This window comes from Lupinus angustifolius, chromosome LG04, assembly GCF_001865875.1.
Source record: "Lupinus angustifolius cultivar Tanjil chromosome LG04, LupAngTanjil_v1.0, whole genome shotgun sequence".
Taxonomy (NCBI): domain Eukaryota; kingdom Viridiplantae; phylum Streptophyta; class Magnoliopsida; order Fabales; family Fabaceae; genus Lupinus; species Lupinus angustifolius.
This window is the reverse complement of record NC_032012.1, coordinates 10,122,328-10,135,557: the sequence shown is the minus strand read 5'-3', so window position 1 is coordinate 10,135,557 and position 13,230 is coordinate 10,122,328. Positions and strand designations below refer to the sequence as shown.

Sequence of the window (13,230 nt, the reverse complement as noted above, 5' to 3'; positions counted from 1 at the left end):
CATCTACTTATGTAGGTTCTATTCAATTTTTATTTTAGAACAAAATGAATAAATTTATTTATCTTTTTAGACCCTTTAAGATGTGAAGTAAAATTAACCAAAAGAGAACAAAAGTGGAGAAGAATGAAGAAGAGCTTAATAATATGTGGCTAAGTTTGAAGTCTTTGGCCGACATATGGATAAACTTTAGACATAGAAAATGAAAAGTTTGTGCATGCAAAAAATGAAATATGTGCTAATAAGTGCTTATGTGTTTTCACATGAATTTTACAAACGTTTGATTTTGTTTGGACCATGTTGTGTCACTTTGTGTGTATAACACCTGGTTAGAACATGTCTCATACACCGTTTTTATACATTAAACATTTGCTACTTTTAGATAATATTTGGTTCCTAGAGAATGTTAAACATTTTAGGGGTATAGTATCTCACTTAAATGTCACTGATAAATTATTAGAATATAATGTTCAAGGGAAATGATTATGTAAAATCATTTTCAGCCATATCTTAGTTGTGAGTCGTGAAGAATGTAAAAATTTGGATAGCTATATTTTTTATAGAAATGTTGTAACATTTTTTAGAATATTCAGGATACCAAAAAACTATATTCAATTGCAAAAATTTGCAAGTGGGCCAAATGTTTTCCAAGCTCAAAAAAATAAAAAAAAATAGGAGTAATAATATATCTTCTATTAAATCTTTATACACATGAAAAAATGAACAAAGTTATATTTGGTGACATGTATCACTTTCTCGCAGATAGAGGATATATTATTTTCCAAAAAAATAAAACTCTATGCATAAGGCTCTCACCTAATAAAGTCTAAGATGGGTAAATATATGCATGGGTTATTTCGGAAATTTGAATTTGTGAAAATAAATGTTTTTATGAGAAACATGATGTATGTACCATTACATACAATAATTTTTACATTGTCATAATTTATCATCATATTTAATTATTATTAATTTTTTTAAATTGAAATATAAATAATTCAAATGAATAATAAATGATACAACGTAGCTATTTAACTATGGCCTTGTATGCATTCAGCCCATAAAACATATAAAAACAGTAAAATCCAAACTTCAGAAGAATCCTACTAAATTGTAATAATCCTAAATAACAAGCCATCAAAAAACTAAGAATGCTTAAATCAAATAGATAGGTTCCACTAGGCCCTACACAATTAATTTTGTTGAGGTTAATCAGTGCTGGAAGTTAGACTACAATTCAATAAGGTAACTTCAAACTAACAAAATTGTATTTGTATTAATATCACTCATTTCTCATGTTCTTATAAAGTTGTATTAATATTATTATTTTGGACCAAATATTTAATTCAGTCGGGCTAATTAAATCGATTTACATCAAATAGTTCTAAAAAATTTACAATATTAACTAACATTATTTAATAATTTTCTACTTCAAATTTTAAATATATTATTATTATACTATTATCTAATTAAACACCAACAAAAACAGATTTTAGAAAATAAATTAAAACTGAAAACATAAACATATGCTAACAACTCATATCTACATTCAGTTGATTTTTATTGGGCTAATTGCCTAAACACTAGACGATCCATATCTGGATTTGGTATATTCTTGGGCACATCTTTGGTTTCTTGGAAATTCAAGAAACAAAATACAGTTTCGAGGTCCTCCTCCAAAGCTGAATATAGAGAGCCCTTGCTTTTACTTCTTGTGAAGTACAATTGCTTACATACTTACTAATTGATTTCTATGTGCCTTTTAAAAGGCCAGCAACCCTTTATTGTGATAGCCAATCCACAAGGTATATCGCTGCAACTTCGGTTTTTCATGAACGTACGAAACACTTTGATATTGATTGTCATATTACTCGTGAATACTTAAAGTACAATCTTTTTATCTTATTGCTTATAACATGTGGCTGATTTGTTTACAAAGGCTTTGGAACAAAGCTTATTTTGTCATATGCTGGCCAAGTTGAGGGAGGGTATTGAGTTTTATTGTATTGCGCTATTAGGCTATTGTTATATGAAGCCCCTTGACCAGTTTTAGTTTTCTGTTATTATGTTAATTAGTTGGTTAGTTAGGTTTCCTCTTTTAATTTATTTCCTATATAAGGCTGTTATTCATTGTTATCAATCAATCAATATATTCATTTTCAATCAATAAAGTCATTTCATCTTTTTTACCATGTTGGAATCCAATATATTTGTCTTTGTTCTCACTTCTTTTCTTTCCTTTTTCGCTATTCTTTTTAGGCAACAATATTTGGGTATCTATTTTATTGCTCGTGGTACCCATTAGGACTAGTATGATTGGCACAATGTAAGGCATTTTGTGATTCTTGAGGCTGATGTGTCATGGGTCCGTTGGTCTTGCCTCGTAACAGGCTAAGTAAAGCTAAATGTAAATGTTAGCTACATTAGAGGCCAAAATATAATTGGAGAGGGTGGAGCTATTCGTGACGTTGAGGGACGATGGTTGTTAGGGTATTTGGCGAATTTCGACATAGAAGCACCTATCTTAGTAGAACTCTTGACTAGGAAGCAATGTTTGAATTTGACTTGAAACATATGTTATAGGAATATCATTCTTGAAAGTGATTGTCTTGAAGTAGTGCAAGTTATATGAGAAGGAGTCTAGATTTGTGTTAGTCATATTTTACATGTAGTCTCTAAAATTCGCGCTTGAATATCACATAATTGAATTGTTGAAGTCAAACATGTCGCAAGGGAGACTACCAAAGTGGCTAATTTCTTGGTAAAAATAGGCTCTCATTTGCCTACGAATCTGAAAATTTTGAACACTGCTCCACTCTAGTGTAGAAACTATCTTGAATTGGATCTGAATCCTTTATTCTAGCGTTTATTCCTTTGTCTTTCTTTATTTCTCAATGTACCAAAAAAACACTAAATATAAATGTAAACAAAATGACTTAATGATATTATGACATAATTTTCACTTTTACCTATTGCTTGTGAAAGCAACATTTGAATTTATACTTTATTAATCATGGAAATTAGATTTCATGATTTATTAATCATGGAAATGAAACATTAACATGATAAAGATAGAACATATATACTCTAAAAAGTTGACAGAAGTTGTGAAAAAATCAACATCTACTTAAATGTCTATTGGTCTCTAATTTTACACAGACAACCGAAGTCTCTTAGATAGAAGTCATTCCTAGATATATGAACATGTCTAAGATATATGTTGTTAAACTAATAAAATTTTTATGTGATTCTTAAATTTTTCAATAATTAAGATTCTCATTGGAACATGTGTATTATTGAATTCAAATTCTAATTAATTTATTTAGATAAAAAATGTGAAATATTAGATTCCTTAAAAATTGTTGAGGCCTCTAACATCTCCACCCTCAACCTCACTCTGTGAACATGTTTACATATTGATTTTGAGATTATTTCATATGAAATGGAAAGTTGAGAATATAGCTTCTGAAATCATCATATCTCACAATTAACACTGTTATCCCATTTTTGATTCTGAACTCTGAAAAATGCACAGACAATTTCTCCACTACTCAAAAACCCTAATAACCTTCACTTCACACCATATCACATCACCATTACCAACCCATCACTTTCAAACCCAAAAGCTTCAATCTTTTCATTCCCCAAATCACGACACTTCAATTTCCCCAATTGGGTCACCAACCAGAGTTCAAAAACTCATTGCCTCACAACAAGATCCTCTTCTTGCAAAACAAATATTTGACTATGCTTCAACTGTTCCCAATTTCAGACACACTTATTCCACTTACCTTATCCTTGTTCTCAAATTGGGTCGCTCCAAAAACTTCACTCTCCTTGATCAAATCATAATTCGCTTGAAAAATGACCCTTCTTACAAAATCACACATACCCTTTTCACTTACTTGATCAGAGTCTATGGTGAAGCTGATTTACCTGAAAAAGCACTCAAAATGTTTTACACCATGATGCAATTCAATCTCAAACCTTTAACCAAACACCTTAACTGCATTCTTGAGATTCTTGTTTCGCATAGGAACTATGTTAGGCCTGCTTTTGATTTGTTTAGGGATGCTCATAAACATGGGGTTGTAGCGAATACTAGGTCTTATAATGTTTTGATGAGGGCTTTTTGTTTGAATGGGGATGTTAGTATTGCATATATGCTGTTCAATAAAATGTTTAAGAGAGATGTTCTTCCGGATATCGAGTCTTACCGGATTTTGATGCAGGCGTTGTGTAGGAGGAATCAAGTGAATGGTGCTGTTGATTTGTTGGAGGATATGTTGAACAAAGGGTTTGTTCCTGATTCTTTGACTTATACAACTTTGTTGAATAGTTTGTGTAGGAAGAAGAAGCTTAGAGAGGCTTACAAGCTTCTTTGCAGGATGAAGGTTAAAGGGTGTAATCCTGATATACTTCATTACAATACAGTTATTTTGGGGTTCTGTAGAGAAGGGCGAGCTCACGATGCTGGTAAAGTTATTGATGATATGCACGTGAATGGTTGCTTGCCTAATCTCGTGTCGTATCGTACTTTGGTTAGTGGTTTGTGTGACATGGGAATGTTTGATGAGGCGAAAAAATATATGGAGGACATGCTGGGCAAAGGTTTTTCTCCACATTTTGCTGTTATCCATGCGTTAGTGAAGGGTTTCTGCAATGTTGGTAGGATTGAGGAAGCTTGTGGAGTTCTCACAAAGTCACTAGAGCATGGGGAAGCTCCTCATACGGATACTTGGATGAACGTAATACGGATGATATGTGAAGATGAGGGTCAGAAAATCAGTGAGGCTATTGATGAAATTCTTAAGATTGAAATAAAAGGTCATACTAGAATAGTTGATGCTGGCATTGGTTTGGAGAACTACTTGATTCGGAAGATACAAGCCAAGTCGAGAGCATTTTAAATATTTCGTGTCTTACAATCTGTAAGCATACCTGCAGCATGTAATACTCAACTATGTGACTTATGCATTCTTATTAGTTATTTTCCAGTGCCCTGCATTGTTTTGCTTCCTATGTTTTAACTATTTGTTTGTTTAGGAATCTGACATACATTCCTCTAGAACATATGGTTTGAATGCCATTGTTACATATCATTCAGGAACTCAGAATTGTTGAGGATGATAATTTATATTTTTTAAGAGGGATAAGAGATCAAGCCAGAGCTATATGGAACATTGATATTGCTGATTGTATTACAGAAATTACCAACACAGCAATATAGAATGCAACATTGGTATTGCTGATTTTATTGCCAGGGCTATAGTAAAGTCATTTCAGCATCAACCACAGAACTGATAGAGACAAGAAAAATGTAGTATTTGTATATTATTTGTGAAATTAAGATATACTATTTGTATACTTCAGTCTTTTTATTTTAATTTATAGTTTGTGATTTTAATTAATAAGAAAATTGTAGTATTATTGTTCTGGTATTTGTGTCAACTTGATTGTGTTCGTGACTTTCCACAAAATGATGTGTAATTAACTTACAAATAATGCAGGTTGTATCACAGGAACCCCAAATAATCACTGAAAAGAGAAGAGGTTATAGGTTATATACTGTGCATATGATTTATACTTTCCATAACATTTAGGATTCAAGCAGGGTTCTGGGCCCCAGATGAAAAATGATATTCTCATTCTTCAACACCTTTTTGTATAACTATTTCATAAACATTTTGATTCGGAAACAACAATGTGTAAAAAAATGTGGGTGTAAGTGCCCAAAATAATGTAGGATGTGTAACCATATCATAGCATAGATTTATAGATAGACAACACAAAGCTGGGCACAGATGTTTGCACTCATGTACATTTACTACAGAGTTTGCTGATATAATATTTTTAAGGCTGAATAGTGACACAAACTTTTCAGGACAAACACTACATAGTACATACCAAATTTAATACTTACTTTGTCATTAACCATAAAAGCTTAATACTTCTAAGAAAATCATGTTCCAAAAAGAGCACTTTGCTTTTGCTGATTTTACAACAAAGATAAAGGATATGAATCCAAATATTGATGGAACTTCCATAGTAGGTCATCTCTACTTTCCGCTTACATATTCAAGTTATGGAAGGTCCTCAAATCAATCTCGGCAATACATAGAGAGCAGAGAGCTTCTTCTTGCTGAAACAACCAAAAATTGCAGCCATCTCTACACTGATACTGAAGTTGCAGTTTAAGTTTCAGACTTTTCCACCCCCTTGTCTAAGCACAAGTGTACGACCGCCGAATGCCTGCAAGAAAGACCAGATTTAGCACCAGACACAAGTGACCTAAACTAAGAAGCACAACATTAAAAAGTGGCAGAAGCAGATTTTACTATTCCATTAATGGACATTGCTGCGTCGCGTTCTCTCTCTGAAAGGAAAGAGACAAATGCATAGACTCGAGATATTTCCTCCTTCTTGTCAATAAATATCCTTAAACTAGCCACGGTACCAAATCTAACAAAGAGATGTCTTAATTCTTCAGGCCTAACATGCTTAGGAAGATTCCCAACATACAACTGATACGGAGATTCGTAGTATATAACTTTCTTTGGAGAAGAGTTCATTGTCTTACGATTCTTCCCTCTACGATTCATTTCAACTGAAAATCTAACCCGCATTTCGCGCCCACCAACATCCTTCAGTTGTGAAGAAAGAAAAAACCAAGGTTTCAGATCAAATATCCAGGCAACAATAATCAAATACAAGTAGGGAGGCAAGTTTCATACTAACCAATCCATCCAATGCGGAAACTGCGTTTCTTGCTGAGTTAATAGATTCCAGTGTTACATAAGCGCACCCTTTACTTTCACCAGTCTCGGCATTTCGGCAAACCTGCAGCAGAGCAATTAAGCATAAACACAAAGGCTTGTGATGGTTTCTCATAGGAAAATAATGTCATTTTAGTCGTTGAGAGTGTAAAACCCAATCAAATTGGTCCTTTTCAAGAATGAATTTGACTAATAAAAATGGGCCAATTTCACTGGTCTCAACCTCCCAGAAAACCATAAGTAAGCACTGTTTTCAATTGAGGTTGTGATTAAATTGTGTTTACTGCAATTGCAGGAAAGTGCAACCACAATTTAAACCCTTTCATAAACACAAAGCACTCTGTTTCGGATTTCATCATACTGAATTGCTGATTCAATGATGAAAACTTTAAAACAATTGCAAATCTAGTTCAGCAATAAAAATAAGTGAATAGAGATAACAAAAAGCTACAAGCCTCTATGGTACATATTATATATATAATAGTAAACCAGTGCTTTATGAGAATACTCTTAAAATTATCCTATCTAGTTTGACAATGAAAAAGCTTCAACACAAATAAATATAAATTGTGCTAACTTATTTTGACAAAATCACCATACCAAAACAGAACCTTATTTGACCAAAAATAAGTATGTTGGTTATATTTGGCAAATGAGTTTATAAGTCCATGAGTTGACTTATGCGTTCATATTAACAACTTCTTCAATTGTTGTAAGGCTAAGACTGCATACATTACTCTCCTCATATCCCAATAGGTAGGAGTCTTGTGCACCGATCCGATGCATCATCATACATCAAGTTATCGTGATTAGTTTCATTAAACTTGTCAACAATTAAGCTTATTTTTTACAAAACTACTGTTATTATTATGCCTTACTCATTTTATCTCTCCCCTGCAAGGTAAACACTGAGGGTATTTTGGTAATAACATAATTAACGTACCTAGAAATTTAGAAACAGTCCTAAAAAAGGACTAAGATAAAATCTCTCAAAATCTTCTTGTAAAAAGTACAAGTCACTTCCATGTGAATTATGACTCATATCATGTGCTTAATCTATTCTAATAACTCAATCTTATCAAACACTTGTACTTTTTTTCAATTAGCTTATAATCTTCTATTAATCTATTCTAGCTAAATCAAACACATCTTATACAACATTAAATAATCAAATTTAAATAAAAAAAATAGAGAAAAATAGAAATAAACCTCTACATATAAAACGTTTCCGTGAGGCTTGAACAAATCAAGTAGATATTCAGAGTCGATTTTTCTAGGAAGGTTAAAAACGTAAACTTCTGTAGCTTTTGGCTTCATCCATTGTTCTTCATTTTCTGAAACGTCGTCGTTTACGTGTTCTGTTGACAAAGCTGTGTAAACCCTAGTATTAGACCTTAACACAATGGGAAGTGGTGAGAATGAAACGCATCGTTTTGATGAAGTTACGAATTGGGGTTTGTTGTTTAAGAATGAATAATTGAAACAAAGAGATAGAGTAGCATTCGCCGCCATTTTTTTTTTTAACTTCGATTTTGGCATTGAAGTTCTCAACTTGGAATTTTTTTAACATGGGAATTTGAGTTCATCTGTACCGTTCATTTTGTTTAAAGAAAATCAGTGGTGATTATTGAAAAAAGGTTTTCAAACGATGTCGTTTTAAAGTTTTCAACCTCTATACACCCATACTCAAGATTTTTTATCTCAAATTTAAGTTAACCTAATTACATTTTTTTTGTACTACTAATTGTATTTTCTTCTTACTTTATTGTAAGGAACTAATCCTTTTTAAGATTTGTGGTTGTTACTTCTGATAAATATTATTAACATGAATTGAATTTTTAACCTTTTTATTATCTTGAGAATTTAGCCGGTTTTATACTGCTAAACTAATGTCGTATTGGTAAATACACATAATTTTAGACCAAATATATTCTACAAAAATTCTAGTGGAGAAAACAATTTTTCAAAAACCAAAATGGAAATATTATGATTCTTATTTGAATTTTCAATATAAAAATATATACAAATTACAAAGCTTCTACATTTTTCTCTTAAAAAATTGCACTATGAAGAAAATGAACCTTAAGTTATAAAATTATTTCGAGAAAAAACAATTTATAGACAATCAAATAGCCAACTTAATTGAAGAAAAAAAAAAAGAAAACTAATATAGTTGTTTTGCTAAATTTGGATACTAAACAATGTAAAATCTCTCTATTATCGGAAAACACAAAATGCTCAATAAAACGACTTATTTATAGTATTAGATTTTTTGGTACTATAAAAGGTATTCCTCGTATTTTTTGGCTAATGAATTAATTGCTTTTACATTGGTAACTGTCCTGATGTCATGTTGGTCTTGTAGTATTAAATTGAAACAATAAAAATGATATATCTACACAAGTTTTCTTATTACATTATATGGTAAGAGAATTTCAATTATATTAAGAGTAAACACTCATTTAGTCCATCATATTTTTTGAATTTATCAGTTTAGTTATTCAAAAGAAAAAAAACCTATTATGGTTCCCAAAATTTTAAATGTGGGTCAAATTAATCATTTTAGCATATCTTATAATATTTAATAATGACTAATTTGACACAAAAGAACTTATCTGACTTACATTTAAAAATTTTGGAACTATTTTCGATATTTTCTTTATTAAAAGACTAAATTGGTAAAGTTGATAAATAAGGGAGAATAAAATGAGTATTTATTCGAATATTAAAAAAGGAACTCTAACTTAAAACTCTTTTCTTCTTTCTTTGTCGCCAATTCTGAAACAGTGAGTTTCTAAACTGAACACCATGATGTATAGGGAAAACGACACCGTTTCATCCCCAATTGCCGCCATTAATTGTGGCACTCCGGTGGCCGTAGAATACGTGCGATCTCTAACCGAAGTAGGAACAATGACGCGCTTTCTTCACGAGTGCATCGCACACCAAAGAACCTTAGATATTGAACTCGATGATCTCTTATCACAGCGTAACAATCTTCACGAACACCTTCTACATCTTCAACGATCTTCAGAAGTTCTCAACATTGTTAAATCAGACTCTCATTACATGCTTAACAATGTTTCCTCCACTTGTGATCTCGCTGATGACGTCAGCAGGAAGGTGCGTGAGCTAGATCTCGCTCAGTCGCGCGTGAGATCCACGCTGTTAAGGATTGACGCGAACGTGGAGCGAGGGAATTGTTTGGAAGGAGTGTATAGGGCGCTTGATTCGGAGGATTACGAATCTGCGGCTAGGTATTCGATAAGTTATCTCATCCGGCTACTAAATAATCTTTTTCTACAAAATATTTTTATAAATAATACACATTGTCGTAGTTTTAGTGGTTGAATGAGATATCTCTTGATATAAGGAAATATTTTAGTCTCTTGATTTATTCATGTTAGGATTTTATTTGTTATTAATCAGCGTCATGGTTATGTTTGGATGCTAAAGTTGAAAGGTAATAATTAGCTAATTGAATCAAATGTTTGGTAAGATTAATTATTAAGCTAGATGATAGATGTAAAATTTGGAAACATCATCAAGGTGACTAGCTTATTCGACTAAAAAATAAGTTACACATTTTGTTTGTTAAATGAGCTTATTTCAAAGACCTAAGAGCTTATAAGCTTTTATTTGATAAGTTAATTGAAGTAGCGTATGAGCTTATAAATTGGGGTTTATTAGTAGCTAGTTTATCAGGTAATTTTAACAAACAGATTCGATTCAATCATCTAGTTTATCGTCTCTTAACTTTCAATTTCTAGCTTATAAGCTTTGAATTAGCTTACAAGTCTCCAGATAGTTTATCAATTAGTTGTGCCAAACGAAACCTTGTGCCCCCTACCTTATAAGCCATAAACTACCTCTGGGCTCTGGCAGCATATCAATTACGAGCTTATAAGTTCGTAGCTTATTGAAATAAGTCTATTTACCAAATTATTTTTGGTCAAAAATAGCTTATAAGCTACTTTATGATGTAACCAAAAAAGCAGACTCTATGATTTTGTACCAGTCTTATATATAAGACCACCCTCTTCCTGTACACTTGAACTTTCAGAATTAGTCAGGTATATTTTTCATTTGTTTGTGTCTCTGTTTCTAACATGATATATTTTCTAACAGGTATGTGCAGGGTTTTCTCAAGATTGATGCTGAGTATAAGGATTGTGGGAATGATGAAAGGGAGAGGGAGAGGTTGATGAGTGCTAAGAAGCAGCTCGAAGGGACTGTGAGGAAGAAGCTCTCAGTCGCAGTAGATCAGAGAGATCACTCTGAGATTTTGAGGTTTATTCAGCTTTATACACCACTAGGGATGGAAGAGGAAGGGTTGCATGTTTATGTTGGGTACTTGAAGAAGGTAATTGGGATGAGATCGAGGATCGAGTTTGAACAATTGATGGAACTGAGAAATAATGGAAGCAATGTTAATGTTAATTTTGTTTTGTGTTTGACTAATTTGTTTAAGGATATTGTGTTGGCGATTGAAGAGAATAATGAGATATTGAGTGGTTTGTGTGGTTTGTGTGGTGAGGATGGGATTGTGTATGCGATTTGTGAGCTGCAAGAGGAATGTGATTCGCAAGGCTCTATGATTTTGAAAAAGTATATGGAATATAGGAAGTTGGCTAAGTTGTCGTCTGAAACCAGTGCACAGAACAGTAATTTATTAGCGGTTGGAGGAGGCGCTGAGGGACCCGATCCACGAAATGTTGAGTTGTACTTGGAGGAAATTCTTTCACTTGTGCAATTAGGTGAGGATTATACGGAGTTCATGATTTCAAAAATCAAGGGTCTTACTTTTGTGAACCCCGAATTGGTCCTACGCACAACGAAGGCTTTCAAGATTGGTAGTTTCAGCAAAGTTGCACAAGATTTAACTGGATTTTATGTGATTCTGGAAGGGTTCTCTATGGTGGAGAATGTTAGGAAAGCTATACGGATTGATGAACAGGTGCCTGATAGCCTTACCACTTCTATGGTGGATGATGTGTTCTATGTCTTGCAGAGTTGTTTGCGAAGGGCAATATCCACTTTGAATGTAAGTTCTGTTAGAGCAGTTTTGAGTGGTGCTAATAATTTATTGATCAATGAGTATCAAGAAGCCTTACAGCAGAAAATAAGGGTGCCAAACCTTGGTGAAAAGTTGTTCTTTGGTGGTGTTGGCGTACACAAAACTGGGACAAAATTTGCAGCAGCTTTAAATAATATGGATGTTAGCAGTGAATATGTTCTGAAGCTGAAGTATGAAATAGAAGAACAGTGTGCTGAGGTTAGCGGTGTTATTTTTAGTACCTTACAGTTATATTTGACAACAAAGTTCATTAAATCCGTAAATATGATTGGTATGTCATTTGTCTTATGCATGTTGTGTTCCATTAGAAGGTAGTTTGATATTCCTAGTGATTCATCATGAAATTGATTCTCATTTAGAAATAGTAATGTTGAAAATCGGTAGATCAATTTTTTTAACGATATTTCAGTCATACACTGTTAGTCATATTTTTATTTATAGAAGTTTGCTTTGCCTAACGAATTTATTTCATTTTAAATTGAAGCACTAACTAACTCAATTTCTTTCTTTATACAGGTTTTTCCTGCACCAACAGATCATGAAAAGGTAAAATCTTGTTTGTCTGAGTTGGGAGAAAGCAGCAATGCTTTCAAGCAAGCCTTGAATGCTGGCATAGAACAACTTGCAGCAAGTATTACACCAAGGATACGACCAGTTTTAGACAGTGTAGGAACAATCAGCTACGAACTTTCCGAGTCCGAGTATGCAGATAATGAAATGAATGACCCATGGGTTCAAAGACTTCTTCATGCCATCGAGACAAACGTGGCATGGATGCAGCCACTGATGACTGCTAACAACTATGACAATCTTGTTCATTTGGTTATTGACTTCATTGTGAAAAGGCTTGAAGTCATTATGATACAGAAAAGATTTAGTCAGCTTGGTGGCCTTCAGCTTGACAGAGATACTAGAGCTTTGGTAAGCCATTTCGGCATAATGACACAGAGAACTGTTAGAGACAAGTTTGCGCGTCTTACTCAAATGGCAACGATTCTTAATTTCGAAAAGGTATCTGAGATTCTAGATTTCTGGGGAGAGAACTCTGGACCTATGACATGGAGATTAACTCCGGCAGAGATCAGCCGCGTATTGGGTCTGCGAGTTGATTTTAAGCCAGAAGCTATAGCTGCTCTAAAGTTGTAATTCCTCTCTAGAGAGTCTCTTCACATTCTTTTGATTTTATTAGTTTTCTTCTTATCTGATAAGTCTTGTTGTCATTATTTTTAGTGTTTGAGTAGGTTAAATATAAAGTTCTGTTATGTTATTTGCAATATGCTGAATTCAAAAACAAAAGAAGTGTAATCATAGTGTAATTAGATTTACCCCTCAAGATTTCATTGGTTTTGCATGGAACATCTTGTGTGAAAAGTTATGTAT

General features: G+C 33.0%; 2 protein-coding genes across 2 annotated transcripts; one reads left to right on the top strand and one right to left on the bottom strand.

Moving 5' to 3' along the window:
• Window positions 3,375-13,135, top strand: LOC109344619 (conserved oligomeric Golgi complex subunit 4-like). The gene is made up of 4 exons (XM_019583377.1): window positions 3,375-4,904; window positions 9,564-10,030; window positions 10,902-12,048; window positions 12,367-13,135. Exons 1-4 carry the CDS (start codon window positions 3,525-3,527, stop codon window positions 12,994-12,996), a joined length of 3,624 nt encoding a protein of 1,207 aa, XP_019438922.1. The 5' UTR covers window positions 3,375-3,524; the 3' UTR covers window positions 12,997-13,135.
• Window positions 5,793-8,322, bottom strand: LOC109345739 (29 kDa ribonucleoprotein A, chloroplastic-like). The gene is made up of 4 exons (XM_019584920.1): window positions 7,983-8,322; window positions 6,736-6,837; window positions 6,336-6,641; window positions 5,793-6,249 (listed from the first exon to the last, which is right to left on the bottom strand). Exons 1-4 carry the CDS (start codon window positions 8,310-8,312, stop codon window positions 6,199-6,201), a joined length of 789 nt encoding a protein of 262 aa, XP_019440465.1. The 5' UTR covers window positions 8,313-8,322; the 3' UTR covers window positions 5,793-6,198.

Excerpts from the sequence above, each read along its gene's own strand:
- LOC109344619 (XM_019583377.1), top strand. The coding sequence starts at position 3,525 with ATGCACAGACAATTTCTCCACTACTCAAAAACCCTAATAACCTTCACT. Across the intron at positions 4,905-9,563 it reads AAGCCAAGTCGAGAGCATTT|GTTTCTAAACTGAACACCAT; the intron begins TAAATATTTCGT and ends CTGAAACAGTGA. Across the intron at positions 12,049-12,366 it reads TAGAAGAACAGTGTGCTGAG|GTTTTTCCTGCACCAACAGA; the intron begins GTTAGCGGTGTT and ends TTCTTTATACAG.
- LOC109345739 (XM_019584920.1), bottom strand. The coding sequence starts at position 8,312 with ATGCCAAAATCGAAGTTAAAAAAAAAAATGGCGGCGAATGCTACTCTA. Across the intron at positions 6,642-6,735 it reads TTTCCGCATTGGATGGATTG|GATGTTGGTGGGCGCGAAAT; the intron begins GTTAGTATGAAA and ends TCACAACTGAAG. Across the intron at positions 6,250-6,335 it reads CAATGTCCATTAATGGAATA|GCATTCGGCGGTCGTACACT; the intron begins GTAAAATCTGCT and ends TCTTTCTTGCAG.